Here is a 16941-nt window from a genome sequence, read left to right on the forward strand (position 1 = left end):
GATTATGGGGGAACAGTTAGGAACCCAAAAGGTTAATGTGATGTCATAGAGCAGGTGAAAGGTCATGTTTATTTACAGGTTATTTTATGAGCTAACAATAAATCACGGGTAACAAAAAAAAAAAAACAGGTACTACTCTGAATTGATCATTTAAAGCAATCTGTCATTGTCACATACAAAATATGTGATTGCCAAAAAACACAACCTGTCTTTTATTCTCACCAAGGCTGCATTTATTTGATCACAAATACAGTAATGTTTTCAAAAATTATTAAAATGTGTTTACTATTTAAATATATTTTAAAATGATGGTTATCTGTCTAGACTGATTTTCAACATACTTTGATTTAGGAGATCATTCTAATCTGAGATTATATTTAGAACAGAGTGTGAATTTGGCATACAGTACTAAATTTAAGGTTATTACAAAAGTCTTATATTTTTTCATATGTAGTCCACTGAGGGCCACTTGCTTCTTTCTGTGGAGAATCATCTCATTATGGTGAGAGGCTGTCTGTATCTTACCACATTTCCAGATGTAAGTTCTCGTCTGTCATCCATCTTGCATTTGTAAGCACGTCCTAAAAGTGATTATTAAACCCAAACCCTCGGGACTGTATTACTGACTGGAATAGGATCACTAGGCGAAATGGGAATTAGAACTAATCCCTGCAAACGTAGCCCTAGATGATCTGCTGCATGCCTGTGAAGACATAAACACAAGAGCCAGCATGCGTGTGAAATGTGTGTACACTCAAGTCTTTTGTCTTTAATCCAAACAGGCATAACATTGAACTTGATTTGATTAGTCAATTGAAAAAAAAATCAATACAGCAAATAACAGTGGTGAAGTGTTTTCTGATGAATAAGTGAAATGTGTCCACATAATAAGCACAGGTTCATCCAAATTACCCAAGGGATTACATAACCACAAATTTTTCTAATAGGCACTGTCTAAGTCTGTGTTTATGGACCTGTATTTGATTCTTGATCAATTCAGACTATTATGGAACAAAACTGTCTCCAGTAAACAAATTTGGTCACTTCCTTTGATTTCCTCACACAATATCCATTTTCATGTTCGTTTTAAATGTTTTGTGACATAAAAGCTTTCTATATCCGTCTACATTTCTTACCACTCTGGTAATTATTGTAAGCTTTATTAAAGAATTTACCTCTACCAGAGGTCACAATGGGATGTAAAGCTGTGTCACGTGACTCCGTAAGCCGGGTTTGTTTTGCAAATCTGAGCACCGGTGACGGAACGCGTGAAATACATCCACGGGTCAGACTGTATTAATAAGACGCTAAAGCCGCTCAGCTCTTAATACAGTTATGAAGGAATCCTGGTGAGTGAGAGGGGCTTTATAAAAATGTACCGTGACATATTTTGCAACGTTTATGGTTTCCTCGGGAATTTCCTATGTTTATTTGTGTGTGTGTGTGTGTGTGTGTGTGTGTGTGTGTGTGTGATGTAGCCTATTACTTAACTTTTTTTTTTTTAAGTAATAATGGGCTTCCATAGTAAACAAAACATTATGTACAGGAAATATCAATCTTAATATAGGCTACTAATAAGGATATTGTTACTGAATATAAAACATTTTTGGTAGTTTTTTAACTTCTAATTTCAAATAATTCCATTAATTGGTTATGATTGGACAAATGGGTCAATCTCTACAGCGATTTAATTGTGTTAAGTACACAACACAGAAGTTCTTGATTCATTTCGATAACTATCAGTGATACCAAACATGAAAATCATTTGATTTAAGTATTTAAAAAGAAACCTGTTCTGAATTTCCAAACCTAATGGTAGCTAAAGTATTTTTACAATTTACCCTGGTACATATTTGTGCCCGTCTGACTCCATCTCACAGTGATTAAACTTCTCCATCTACCTATTAGCACAACAAACAGCTGTGGTTTCAGATGATGATGTGGATACATATGACACAACAACAAAGTTTGAACAATCTCTTTTTCAATTGCATATGTCAATATTTTCTGTGGGATGGTTAAAAACAGTTTCAGGCTAAGATGATTTATAGCACTTTTTGTCTTCTATTTGAGTGCCAACTGCATTATGTCCCAGTTCATGGGAAGATTTGTCTTTTGTCCCTGATCTAGTCTGGCCTTGATAAACTCCACAATAAGAGCTGTGCTGTGCTTTGAAGAATCTGCACACACCTTTGTCCTTTTCAGCTGCAGATAATGGGGGGGGGGAGCAGCATTTTAAAGTCTGGGCAACACACCCATATTAGCAAACAGACCAGCTCTATTTTGTCCAGATGTCCTAGTTTGTTTCTCAGGAGAGTTTTGTCCTTGGCAGCAACAGGGATGTCACTCTAGGGGTGGATGATGTAAGCACTGTTTGTTCACCGAGGTGAAACCCAAAAAACCTATGCAAACTGAAGTCGTTAAGATTTCTTTCATTCTTTCTTTCTTTCTTTCTTTCTTTATTTCTTACTTACTGTTTCTTCCTGTTGGTCTCTTAACTTCACTAATGTGGTTTTGGTTAATTATTCTCCATGTACCCTCAAGCCTCCCTTGTCCCAGAGAGCGAAGAACAAGTATACAGACCCAAACTGACCCGAAGAAACAATGGGTGTGGTGGCACATTCCATCCGCCATGCCTCAGGGACTGCTGACAGAAATGGCAAACACAGGTGGGGAGTTTCGGTCCAGTGCTGCAGACCTGGAACCAAAGCTGAATCTGAGGCCAAGAAGTCTTGGCCTCGTTGAAATGGCTGCACGGTAGCTTACTTTCACACATACACATATGGCAGGTTCTGGCCCCCCTGTACATTGTGTGAATGTAGACATTGTTTCATGCCAGTGAGGTGGAAGAGGAGGCCTATATACAGATAGGGGTGGGTGGGTTTTTCAGGATTCTTAAAAATAAGTGAAGAGGCTCAAATAAATGAGTATGTTAAACTATCATTATTTAGCACTGATGTCTTTGTTTCAGAGTTGCTGTATGTAAAATTGCTGTTAATGTAAATATACATTTCGTGATTTGTGTTCTAGGCCTGTGATTTGTTAGAATTGAAAATGCTAACAGAATAAGAATCGTAATAGAATCGTAAATAAGTCACAGAATTTTTTTGGGAGTAATAGTATGTATATTTATATTAAGTAGCAAATTGGTTAACATTAGGGAGTACATTAAGTGTCAGTAACTAACAATAGTTTAACAACATTTATTAATTTAGTTTAATATTTCTACATATACTAATAGAATTAAGAATTAATTTTATTAAGCTAATAATAAATGAATAAATATGATTACAGATGAATTACAGTATATAATTTAATATAGATTAATAAATGCTGAAATTTCTTTTTAGTGTTAATTCATGATGCTTGAATTGAGTAAATTGAATTGAGTTCATAATATAGTACCATGAATAAAACCTTCATTTAAAGTGAAATTAATTTTTTCAAGTTGAGCACATATAAAAATTATATATATATATATATATATATATATATATATATATATATATATATATATATATATATATATGTATATATATATATATATGTATATATATATATATGTGTGTGTGTGTGTGTGTGTGTGTGTGTGTGTGTGTGTGTGTGTGTATATATATATAGATATATATATACACATATATGTGTGTGTGTGCGTGTGTGTGTATATATATATATATATATATATATGTATATGTACAGTCGTGGCCAAAAGTTTTGAGAATTACATAAATATTGGAAATTGGAAAAGTTGCTTAGTTTTTATAATAGCAATTTGCATATACTCCAGAATGTTATGAAGAGTGATCAGATGAATTGCATAGTCCTTCTTTGCCATGAAAATTAACTTAATTCCAAAAAAACCTTTCCACTGCATTTCATTGCTGTTATTAAAGGACCTGCTGAGATCATTTCAGTAATCGTCTTGTTAACTCAGGTGAGAATGTTGACGAGCACAAGGCTGGAGATCATTATGTCAGGCTGATTGGGTTAGAATGGCAGACTTGACATGTTAAAAGGAGGGTGATGCTTGAAATCATTGTTCTTCCATTGTTAACCATGGTGACCTGCAAAGAAACGCGTGCAAAGGATATTGTGGCTACTAAGATTGCACCTAAATCAACAATTTATAGGATCATCAAGAACTTCAAGGAAAGAGGTTCAATTCTTGTAAAGAAGGCTTCAGGGCGTCCAAGAAAGTCCAGCAAGCGCCAGGATGGTCTCCTAAAGAGGATTCAGCTGTGGGATCGGAGTGCCACCAGTGCAGAGCTTGCTCAGGAATGGCAGCAGGCAGGTGTGAGCGCATCTGCACGCACAGTGAGGCGAAGACTTTTGGAAGATGGCCTGGTGTCAAGAAGGGCAGCAAAGAAGCCACTTCTCTCCAAAAAAAACATCAGGGACAGATTGATCTTCTGCAGAATGTATAGTGAATGGACTGCTGAGGACTGGGGCAAAGTCATATTCTCAGATGAAGCCCCTTTCCGATTGTTTGGGGCATCTGGAAAAAGGCTTGTCCGGAGAAGAAAAGGTGAGCGCTACCATCAGTCCTGTGTCATGCCAACAGTAAAGCATCCTGACACCATTCATGTGTGGGGTTGCTTCTCATCCAAGGGAGTGGGCTCACTCACAATTCTGCCCAAAAACACAGCCATGAATAAAGAATGGTACCAAAACACCCTCCAACAGCATATTCTTCCACAATCCAACAACAGTTTGGTGAAGAACAATGCATTTTCCAGCACGATGGAGCACCGTGCCATAAGGCAAAAGTGATAACTAAGTGGCTCGGGGACCAGAATGTTGAAATTTTGGGTCCATGGACTGGAAACTCCCCAGATCTTAATCCCATTGAGAACTTGTTCCTCAAGAAGCGGGTGGACAAACAAAAACCCACTAATTCTGACAAACTCCAAGAAGTGATTATGAAAGAATGGGTTGCTATCAGTCAGGATTTGGCCCAGAAGTTGATTGAGAGCATGCCCAGTCGAATTGCAGAGGTCCTGAAAAAGAAGGGCCAACACTGCAAATACTGACTCTTTGCATAAATGTCATGTAATTGTCAATAAAAGCCTTTGAAACGTATGAAGTGCTTGTAATTATATTTCAGTACATCACAGAAACAACTGAAACAAAGATCTAAAAGCAGTTTAGCAGCAAACTTTTTGAAAACTAATATTTATGTAATTCTCAAAACTTTTGGCCACGACTGTATATGTATGTTGAGCTTGGCTCAATAATATTAATTAAGTGATGTAAGTTTCACCCAGTAGTCCTAAATGAAAGGTGAATTAACCACTTAGTAATTAACCACTTGCTAATTGCAAGTTTATGCATTCTACTGTCAAAGCGACTGTCTTTTAGAGGCCTTTGCTTCAATCTTATTTTCATGGTGATTGAAACCTTTGACAAATAATGATTATTTCACAAAAAATACGGGAGACCTGTCTCTTCAATTATAATGGTTGCACCACCCTCATCAACAACTAGAAAAGTCATGGGAAAGTCACTGAAATACATTGGTCAAGGTGTGGGAACCCAGTCTATTAGCTCTGCCAAAATATTTATAACATATGTTCTCACCAAATGTCACCCCTGATACACATCAGGGGTGACATTTGGAGTTCAACCTCTAAAAAAAGAAAACCCAAAAGCTTTCAGTTGTTTAGCTACTATTGCACACAATTGGACTAATTAATTGGTCTTGGGTAACAGTGGTGGAGTGTGGTAACAGGAGTCCCCCTGGGCCCATATGCTGAGGGCAGATGGATTGTGTGTTATAGAGGGGTAAGTTGAATATGATCAACCACTCCAGACGGCCCGAAACAGGTGAGGACCACCAGCGTGAGCTGATCTAATCTCATTTAAATTTCATCAGCCATTTCTCTAAACCTCCTCAAGTGTGTGTTGTGAATGCATTCATTATAAGTGAGTGAAATGTTTTATCTAAATCTGCCTCATGTCTTCATACTTGTAATTTCTCTAATCAGCAGCTTTTGCTTAAATCCTAAGTACAGACGCTACAGCGACCACACAACTCAAATGTTTTCTTAAGCCTTTTCATCTGAGGGGGATTTTCAGTGGCTTATTTTCATTTATACTGAGAGGTTTGTACTCATTCCATTTATTTCCCCTAATACTCCTGATCGTTATAGCATTTTTGGAAACATTCCTCATGTGATTGCTTTTCAAAACAAATTCATAATGCAACACTAATTCCATTATGACCCCCATAAAAAATGAGCAAAGAATGCAAAAACTTTCTGTCTATTATGTATACACATGAACACATATTTGTACACTGATGCACTCACATGCACATGACGACAATCAAGATGTCAAAAAGCAATACACTCATTCTTTACAGCCCGCATGTAGATGCATATCATGCTCTTCAGTGAGATAGAGGGAATAATTGAGACAAGAAAGAGGAGAAGGGTATGTGATGTTTGTGTGGGGGATGAGGGTGTGTTTGTGTGTACAGAGGGGGTGAGATGTGGGGGCGGAGAAAAAAGTGCTGGCTCGCCTCCAGCGCTGACGAAAGCTGCTTAACCCTCCCAGTTACCATAGAGACTGTCAGGCGCAGTCACCAGTGAGAGAGAAAGAGTGCGAGGCAGGGAGAACACCAACAAGCAAAGGCAGCGGATAGAAGGTGCGAGGGAGAGGAAAAGGAAAGAATCAGTTAGAGACAGGGTATAATAAAGGGAGAACAATAAAGAAAGAAAAACAGGGTGCAGTAGAGATAGTGGCAGAGATGGAGGTTCAAAACGAATGCAGTGAACCGCCTCCATGTGATCCTCAGCCAGCAGTAAAGCTCAACAAAGCTGCCTTCAAGCTTTTCGGCAAGCGTAAGTCTGGCAACAGCATGTCGAGCATCTTCTCTGTCAAGAACAAAGAGGAGTCCACCGATAAAGCTGCTGGCAAAAAGCTGGAACTTGTTAGGAGCAAAACCCATGATGGCTTAATAATGGACACTCTTTCAGAGCTTGATTGCCACCGGAAAGAGGAATCTGTCAGTAGCGACCAGCTTCCCGCCGGCATGCCAGATGGTGTGTCCACTGCCCCCCTCCGCAGCTCCATCACCAAGTCTTTCAGCTTCTTCTCTTTACTGCGCCGGAGCAGCAACCGTGCAGGAGATGGAACTACTACAGTGGCACGACGAGGACGAGGACTTAAGGGGCTGTTCAGCAGCATGCGTTGGCGGCGGAAGCCCCAGGTTCAGGAGGACTCATTGGAGGTGGCCAAGGAGGTGAAGGAGGAAGACCTAATACTTTCCTCCTGCTCTGGCAGTGTGGAAATAGAGAAGGACCTGACACTGACTCTTGAGCCCCTTCCGCAAGTGTCTGAGGAGCCTCCTCTTCTAGGGGAAGCTGAGAAATGGAAAGCAACGTCTATGCAGGAATTACAGGGTACGAATGAAGTGGAGTTTGCTAACTGTGGTTCTTCTCTTTCACAACAACATACAATAACTGAGGAATCTCCAGCTCCTTCTCCACTCCTAGCCCAGACAGAAAGGCTCCAACCTGATAAACATAGCAGTTCGACACACCTGTCCTCCATTCCGACCTGTGCTTTGACCCCTCCAATGGAGCACAGCAAAGCCGACCCACAATCTGAGCAGTCTGTGGATCACCTATGTTCCATGTTCACTGATGTTACTTCACTAAAAAGCTTTGATTCTTTAACAGGCTGTGGTGACATCATTGCTGATCCAGAAGAGAATTCTGGTAATGGGGGAAGTGCCACAAGCAGTGGAACCGGTAGCAGTAGCGGGGGATGCATGGGTCGCAGACTAAGTGGAGCAGGGACAAATTCAGAGAGATGCTCTCCTGCCAAGCCTCCACTTCCTCCTCAGGTCAGTAGCATTACATCTATCCATGCTTCTTGCTACATGCCAGCCCACCAAAGACCACGTGCAGCCCCTAAAAAGCCACAAGGTAGTGGAGTTGTTGCCTACATGGGTGGAGGGGAGGAAATGGCTAGTCCAGAGGCGGTTGATGATGCTGACATGCAGGGACTATGGCATATGTTGCCCCAGAAGGGTGAAGACTCCCCAGCCCTACAACGTGCAGAGCCTGTCTTGCATCATGCACCAACCCTCCTTGAGAAGAAGCCATCTCAAGTAAAGGTGCTTGGTCTCAGTAAAATCCCTGTGAGTGGAGGTAGCAAGATGGGAAAGCAGCAACCCTCTCATCCCTCACCTCCCCCTTTCGATAAAGAACTCCAGGATGCCCCACCAAGTGATGAAGGCTACTGGGATTCTTCCACACCTGGCCCAGAGGATGAGGATGGCACCTTCCTACGTCGGGAAGGTTTACTGAGGGACAGCTGCTCTGGAGATGCACTTTATGACCTCTTCGATCCCGACAGCCCAAGTGCTGTTGGTTCAGACGAAGACTTGAGTTCACCAACAAAATCTGCAGGTGATCTAAAAATGAACTTGCCTTCCCCAAAATGCTCATCTTCTGCCACTTCCTCATTCCGTTCCATGAAAGGCAGCACCAGCCTACCTCGAGATTCCAAGATTCCTATTAGTGTGAGGCAAACACCATCTTCCCATTCTTCCAGCCAAGTTGCACTGTCTTCCAATCTTAGCCCCACTTCAACTACCCCTCCTAAAAAGTCTGATGCCCCACCACGCACTCGAATCCCTGTCTCGAAGGTTCCTGTCCGCCGTTCCGGCAACAAGAGCACCCCCACCTCACAAAGCAGGAAGTAGAGAGTTTGGAGGCCCTGCAGATGTTTCTGACAGTACAAATCTATCACAAGAGCTTTAGGCCAAAACATGTTTTTTGATATAAAGCAATCAATTTACAATTCTTTGATTTCACCCATCTACGAAGGATTATTTCTTTCAATAAAATATTTTTTATTTTTTGTGATGTCGCATATTACACCCTAATATAATTAAGAGTTTTGTAGAATGCACTGCTCTGTGTAACACATGACATTCATAATAATGTAATCTTGAGTTTTTTTTACACCAGCCTTTCAAAGAGGAATAAAAGGTGAGAATGCTGATCCTAAGAAGAATGTTTAATATCAAAAAGCTTCTCATTCCCTTCCATTGGATCAGTGAAATTGTGCTTATGTCTTGTTATGTCATCCCACAAGCACTGTGTAAAACGCAGCTGCAATCTTTTATCTCTCCAGTATTTTACATGTAATGAATTTGGAGAACTGTTTGAGATTAAACCAAGCACTTCAGACAATAAAGCTGCATGAAGTCTTAAACTGGATCAGGGAACAGCCTTTTGTTCAAGACACTTTCGTATCACACAATGTGACTTCCTATTCATATTGATGAAAAGTAAAACATTCTTTTTACTGAATCTTCGCTTTTCTTACTCTTTTATATTGGAAAATGACCTCCCTGTGACCTCACTGTGGAAATGTGTGCACTTCTTGTTTTGTCTTTTGGGAAACATGGCTTGCAAAAAAACTAATCCCCGGATCATGAGTATCCTCCTTTTTCACAGTGATTTGTACTACTCCCGCTAACCTGGACATATTGAGCTGGATATTTCTGAATGTAGCATGACATCACTCTACACAAAGGTCTGTTTAATTTGCCTGCTCACTACTCAATAAATAAAGGAGAGAGATATATGGAGAAGCCCATATATCATGAATTAACTGTCTTCCGTCATGTGACCATTCTTCTGGAAATGTTATCACCCTTTGGTTACGAGATTTGGACTGGGCTTCAATAGGAAGAATTTTTAAGTGAGCAATTAGTGCAGAAATTGTTTTCCAGTATAAAAATGCCAAAATAACCTTAATTTTTCTTTTCTTTTTTTTTTTTTTTTACAAGAAAAAATTTATTAAGAAATTTTTTTTTTCAGTATTTGGCTTGATCCACCAGTCAGTAATACAGTTTTTACTCTGTTCTAGGACATTTTATTTGTAAACTGCAAAAATAATTTCTCTTCAGAAGGTCCAAGACATGCCACCTTTCTTTTATATGCTCCCTTTCTTTAAATTGTTCTGTATTTAATAAATAAAACAACTCTCTGTGTACATCCAGAAAGTGGATATCTGTTCAAGTGTGAATGCCTGTATCATTTTCCACACGCATAACAGGGCCATGTGGGCAGCTTAGATGTTAGCTGCTTTAATCGTTGAGAAGTAAAGGGCATCACGGTTGTCTTTTTTGCAGCCAACAACAGTCTGCTGGCTTTTTAATCCCATTCGTTAGGAAGGAAAAAGAAAGCTGGTCTGGGTTCAGCTATTGGTGTGAATCCGGTTAACAAAGGGAGGTGTTTACTGTGGGTTATCGGGGAGAATTATGGGCTTCCATTCTCATGGATCTGTTATTGATGTAGTTTTGGGAGAGTGAGGTGAAAGAAGGAAGTGCGTGTGGAGTGAATACAGATAAGAAAGAGCTATGCTCGATTTAGTGCTTGTTCATTAAGGCCAAGTATAGAGACATGGATATGTGTGTGTCTGAAGGGGGGATTTGGTGCAGTCCCAACAGTAATGGTGCAGCGAAAGAAACATTCACTCCTGAACAGCTCTTGCTGCAGTGTGGTTTCTTATGTAAAAGCCTTATGTAATGCCATAACCCTCTGATATCATCCATACACATGAGAAAACTGCTGGAATGTGTGTATGTTTGTGTGTTTATGTGTGCAGAGCTATTAACTGCAACGGTCTAAATAATTAGTTAGCATTAGCCATGACTGTGCTGTAATTGGGTCAGCTGGATTTACCCTTTAAAATGTGTTTTATCGCTCTCTGTGTGTATGGTAGCAGAAAATTAGACATTACTGCTGTATGCATAAGTAGAGCTGACTGTGAGTGTGTATTTGTGACTAATGGTTGGATGGCCTAGTTTTCAAAGACCTTATTCTGTGAATGAGAGAAAGAGAGAGAGAGACAGAGACAGACAACAGGGTCAAAAGGAGATAAACATGGTTTATTTACAAAAACACTGGTGTTTCTATACTACAGTGATTATAAAGTCATGGTACTTTGGTATACCTTGATATTAGATATTAATAAACCACACAATTTTTTAATTGCACTTTACTTTGGTGTGTGTGTTTCAAAGAATTAATAGTGAAAAAAATGCATTGTAAATATTGTACGTGCTTGGCTCAGGCAACAGGTCTACAATAACTGTTGGGACATGATGTGTTGGCATATCACTGCTCAGTATGACAGTTAGCATGTGGTTGACGAAAGTGGGTGGCTTAACCTGATGATCCCTGAGCTCATATATTCTCATTAGCTCTCATCGTATCTTGGAGCCGGATGGGATACCCCAGGGCTCTATCCTCGGTTTGACAATCGCAGGGGGTTAGAGGGCCTGTTTAATAAGCTCAGAATCTGTTCAAAAACTAGGGCCAGAGGCAGAATCATTAGTGTGGCAATTCAGCAACCATGCTCATGGTATACCTTGAGTGTTCGGAAGACTCATAAGCTCACTAAGGCTGCAATTAATTGATCCAAAAATATAATAAAAATGGCAATATTCTGATATATTATTACAATTTAAAATAACTAATTTCTATATTATATTTTAAATGTAACCTTTTCCTATGATGGCATAGCTAAAATTTCAGCAGCCATTATTTCAATCTTGTGTGCCCCACGATCCTTCAGAAATCATTCTAATATGCTGAACTGGTGCTCAAGAAACATTTTCTTTTATGGTCAATTTTTAAAGCAATTGTGCCTCTATATATTTTTGTGGAAACTATAAATATATATATTTAAAATCACTTATTTTTATCACAAACAGATAAATATGTATATTTTAATGGCAATTCATTTAGCACGTCTAAATCTACTGTTATATAATGACATATCTGTGAATTACTGTACATGTTGCTTTTGCCTACATAACCTCCTTTGTCCATGTGGTTGTATCCTGTATCCTCTGGCTTTTGTTTTGCATGTGCTAGTGTGAGAGAGGAGCAGAAGAGAGAGGAAGTGAGGACAAAAAAGTGTTATGGAATGAGTATAAGCAACGGGTCTATTTAGAAGGGGCTTTGCTTGAGTGTAATCTTATTGAATTTGATTACAGTGAACAGAGAGAAGATGCGTAAGAGCGCATTGATACAAAACAAGTGAAAGAGAGCGAGAGAAAGAGAGCTGTATTTCAAGACTGAGTGAGGGATTGTCTGAAGTAAACCCAAAATGTCAAAGGTTCTAAGAGGTGAAAACGCCAACTGACTACACTACATTTGTGGGGTGCTATGATCATAAAAGCTAAATAATTCAGAAATAAACAATGTAGCAACATAGGACATATAGTACAGCATTCCTCTGAACAACTCTGGAGTTAAAAGTCCATGGATGGTCTCACTCACGCCCCTCTTTTCTCAGAAACACTCTTTCCTTCATCTCCAGGGGAAACTGGAAGCGGTTGCTTAAAACCTCACAAGGGTTGCCTGCTATCCAAGACTGAACTTTTGTTTTGTACTTGAAGTGCTGTGAGTGAAACACTCCCTGTTTTTCCTGTTGAACTGCTTTTAGTTGACAGATAATCTGATATGGAGTAAATATAGACAACTAATATCTTTTGCTTTCTCTGCTTCCTCTCTTTCTTCCCTTTTCTGTTCTGTTTCCTTACTAAAAGTATGTCACACAGAGGAAATTCCTGATTTTCAAGCCAAGCTGTTCCTTCCAAAGAACATTATTTGTATCTTTAATAAGTTGAATGAATGGCACGCCTATTGAGTCACACTATTTGCTTTTAACTGATCTACTCAGCTTAATATTTTATGAAAAATTTTCCCCCAGCAGAACACAAAAGGATTATGAATATACTAAAGCTACTCCTTTAAATACAGTACAGTATAAATGCATGATCGCTGGCTGTCAAGTTATGTGAATCTAGGTAGTTTCTATTGAATTATGTATAGCATGCTTAATTAAAATTGCACCACTCAACAAACACGTCTAAAATAAACAAACAAAAAAAAATCACAATTGTTTTGTTTTCTATTGGTCATGTATTGGTAAGCAAAGATCGGTCCTCAATAAAGATCAGAACATGCTTTGGCCACCAGGAAGAAACAAGAAGAAGAAACTAACTGAGATTTGGCTGCATCACTGCATACATACTAGGATTGTGTGATCCGAAATCTGTGTTTGCATGCATATGAAATTATATCACAGGGGGCTTGGCCATTCAAAATCTGCACCCTTCATTTTACACGCTTGCCCTACTACACAAATCTCCATGGCAACCTCAGTAGGTCATCCAATGAGAGGTGGAGGTGGGGCCAGGGGGAGGCGGAGGGGTGGGTGGGTTTGGGGTACGCGTGGCTGACAGAGAGTTTTGAGGACACTGATTGGAGTGAGAATGGTGCAATGTGAGTTTGTGCAAATTCACTCACACTTGAGAAACTCAAATCTCATTTCTCATACTCACACTCTTTCATTTGCTGCAACCTCTTGAGAATATCACACTCTTTATTTACTCTTTAGTTCCATGCTTTGAAAACAATACTTTTTGTTTGACTGTGTTGTCCCTATTTCTTCATTTTTACACTAACTCTGACATTCTCTACCCAATGGATGATGTCATTTGCTTACAGCCATTTTTTTTCTTCCCAGGCTTCCATCAGCATCAATAATAAATACACATCAAAAACTGTACATGTATAATTCATTCTATCTGAGCCTCCATTTCTGAAACGAGGAACAAAGTGACACTTTTCAAAGAGTTTGGACGTGAAAAGTGTTGTGAATTATGGCTTGTCTTTGGTGTGAGATGCTAATATACACCACAGTCACTCAAGTGCTGTCTTAACTAAAGCATGAAGTTGAGGAGAAAAGCCTCCAGCGGAGGATAATTTGAAAAAATCCATCTGATCAATATGCTATCAATTAGCCTCATCTGCCCTGTCAACTTAACATTGTTAAATCCTTCATTCTGGAAGAGAGAGAGAAAGGGCAGGAAACAATTAATCTCCAACCTATTTGTGCTGAACCATCAATTTACAGGCACCAAAGCAGACATTAATGTGATGTTCCTTTGACAAAAGAACCTAGTGTCACTAATGGATCCATGTCATGGTTCAATGAATATAAATGAACCTTGGAACAGTAATTCAGTCATGATTGATCAGCATTGTGTTTCCTATCACTGCCACTGACATGGAGACTCGAAGGTCACTTGATCAAACAAAAGTTAAAAGGGATCATAAATCTATAGTCTATTCATATGTTCATACAGTTTGGTAAAAAAAAAATTCTCCTTCATATGTGACATTGATAGTTGACAGCAAAAATATACACATTGTACACAAATATACCTTGAATCTGACTGGATGTTATCTTCTCGTTATTTAGAAGACGGAAACATGCAGACACTTAGTCTACACTGTTGTCATATTGTGAATATACATTACAGTGAGGATAAGCAGAGTAAGCACTTAATGTCAAAACTAGCTGAGTTATCAAGTACGCTGTTGTTGTATCTATTTGCAGAATGAAAGTGTGTGTCCTCCTGTCCACAGACATCTGCATTCTTGAGTCAACTACTCCAAGTCCGAACTATCAGGACACAAGTCCCAAATAGGTTGAAATTGCATTTTAACACCACCATACAAACTTAATCGATGAGCAGCATGTCGCTATAATGGCTGAAGCTGATGCTTATCTTTATGTCAATGAAGTGGCTAGCACTGCAAAGTCATGTAAAAAGAGCAGTTGAAAGGACAGTTAGACAAAAGATTTCGTTTTCCTCCGTGGACATGCCAAACCGATTGTTTTTCACAAATTAATGACTTGACCTGGGGAATGAAAGCGAAAACAGACGCAGGTAATTTCACGTCCTCCGTCGGTATAGAGGTTTGTCAATCTACCTGTGTTTCTTTCTATATATTATACATCATAAATTAAAAATATATTTTAAATATAATAATATTATGTATTTGTTCTACATTAGGTCTCAGATACTGTGACACTTTCACAACAGTGAATGTTGTTCTTTTCTAATTCTGGTAGCTCAATTAAAATTTTACACTTTAATATTTTAACATAAATTATAAAATGGATAAATGAAATAAATTAATTTTGTTCTTTGGCTTGTTGTGTGAACACAGATTATGAGTGTTTTTGAGGGAACGATGCTGCTTCTCTGCTGGTGTTGTATGTGCTTAATCACTATCTCTACAGAAAAGACCCACTCAGCAGACACCAATCAAACACAATTAAAGTGATGCGAAATGTAGCCAAGTATGGTGTCTCATACTCGGATTTTGTGCTCTGTATTTCATCCATCCAAGTGCACAAACATAGCAGTGAGTAGTGAACACACACACAACTGTGAACACACACCCAGAGCAGTGGGCTGCCAATTTTGCTGTGGCACCCGGGGAGCAGTTGTGGGTTTGGTGCCTTGCTCAAGGGTCTCACCTCATTCATGATATTGGGGGTGGAAGAGAGCGCTGGTCATTCACTCCCCCCACCTACAATCCCTGCCGGTACTGAGACTCAAATCCGAGACCTTTGGGTTACAAGTCTGACACTCTAGGCCCCGATTTAAAGGTCTCATTCAGGACAGGACAGGGAAAGGCTTATCTGACACTGCAGCTGGACACCAGCTGGGCCCCCCACCATATATGTGGACCACCATGAAAACACACAAAAAAACATAGGTGGGGCTAAATTACACTCCATCCACACATACATTTACTAACCATAGTCCCCCCCCCCCCGCCCCCCACTGAGTCAAACCCCTCAAACGGCTGCCTCAGACACAAAAGCTTGAGGTCAAGTTCACTTGCTGATAAACTGCCTCAAGTTAGACACGACAGTCACAAAACAGCAGCTGTGATGCCTGTGACACTGAGTCATTACCAAGCGCAAGTCTCTAAACCTGTAATTTCACCCGCTAAAGTGTAATGTGTCTTCTTCCATTAACTAAAAAAGCCAGATTAAATATTTATGATATGTGTGAAAGTCAGAGGCTCCGGAATGATGTCATTTCAAGCGCTCACAAAGCTGTCAGTGTCCTTCCTGACGCCTAAAAACAGTCAAATAAGTATGCAAATGCAAATGAGTGGTTTTGTTGTACATGAATAGCATGTGTTCTTGCATTACTGTAGAGGTAACAAACTCCAATACTCAAGCAGGCAATAGAAGTACCTTTAACAGTCTGTGCCATTCGATTGCTTTATGATTCAAATAACTAGCTATAAATATGTCAACTAGCATGATTCAAGAATCTGATCACAAAAATCTTGTCAAATGCTTTGATGAAGAGTTTTGTTTCCTGTATTGGCATGTTTGCAAGTTAATAAGGGAAGTATCTAAGAGTTTGCCTCTTTCTTTAAAAAAGCTTTTTGGAAGCCCAAAGTATATGTCGTTTTTTAAGCATATGGCGTATGTGTACATTACATGTGATGTAAGTTTAATCATCATGTCGCAATGATGAGCTCTTGAGAGAGGGGGTTAACACATACTCTCAAATCTAGTTTAAACTCATACAACAGCATTTTTTTGCTCATAACTTCTGGGGAGAAATAGTACAGACACTGTCTGAGGACTAAACTTTCTAGTGTGCTTGTGTCGAGCACCTGTGTCTGTGCATGCTATCAATCAAAGTATACTTTGAAAAGTTGTGTTCGGCTGCATGCATTTGTATTAAAACAGAATAAATAAACTTTCATTTTCATTACAACACCGAACAATGTCTTGCTATGTGTTATTTCTAGTCAGAGGTAGGTCATATCGGGAGAGGGACATTGTCATTCCAGACAGCATTTGATTGGACATTAAACAATGTATATAGGCCTACACCTTTGAGTCAAAGATGTGTCAACAATATTTTATGTATTTGTTTTCCCAGAAATATGTACCTTTTAAATGCATTTATCACTAAAAGTGAATTTTGAACTACATTAGCGTATAGATGCCTGCTACAAATCTAAATCTATGACGCACTATATGCTATGCACTCATACGTAATGTACTTATGAACTTAAG

At 39.2% G+C, this 16941-nt stretch overlaps 1 protein-coding gene across 1 annotated transcript; it reads left to right on the forward strand.

Annotated features, from left to right (window-relative positions):
• The first annotated feature begins 6284 nt into the window (after positions 1–6284).
• On the forward strand, positions 6285–9228 carry LOC132124069 (APC membrane recruitment protein 2-like). The gene has a single exon (XM_059534846.1). It carries the CDS (start codon positions 6749–6751, stop codon positions 8711–8713), a length of 1965 nt encoding a protein of 654 aa, XP_059390829.1. The 5' UTR covers positions 6285–6748; the 3' UTR covers positions 8714–9228.
• Positions 9229–16941: the final 7713 nt, after the last annotated feature.

This window comes from Carassius carassius, chromosome 42 (assembly GCF_963082965.1).
Source record: "Carassius carassius chromosome 42, fCarCar2.1, whole genome shotgun sequence".
NCBI lineage: Eukaryota > Metazoa > Chordata > Actinopteri > Cypriniformes > Cyprinidae > Carassius > Carassius carassius.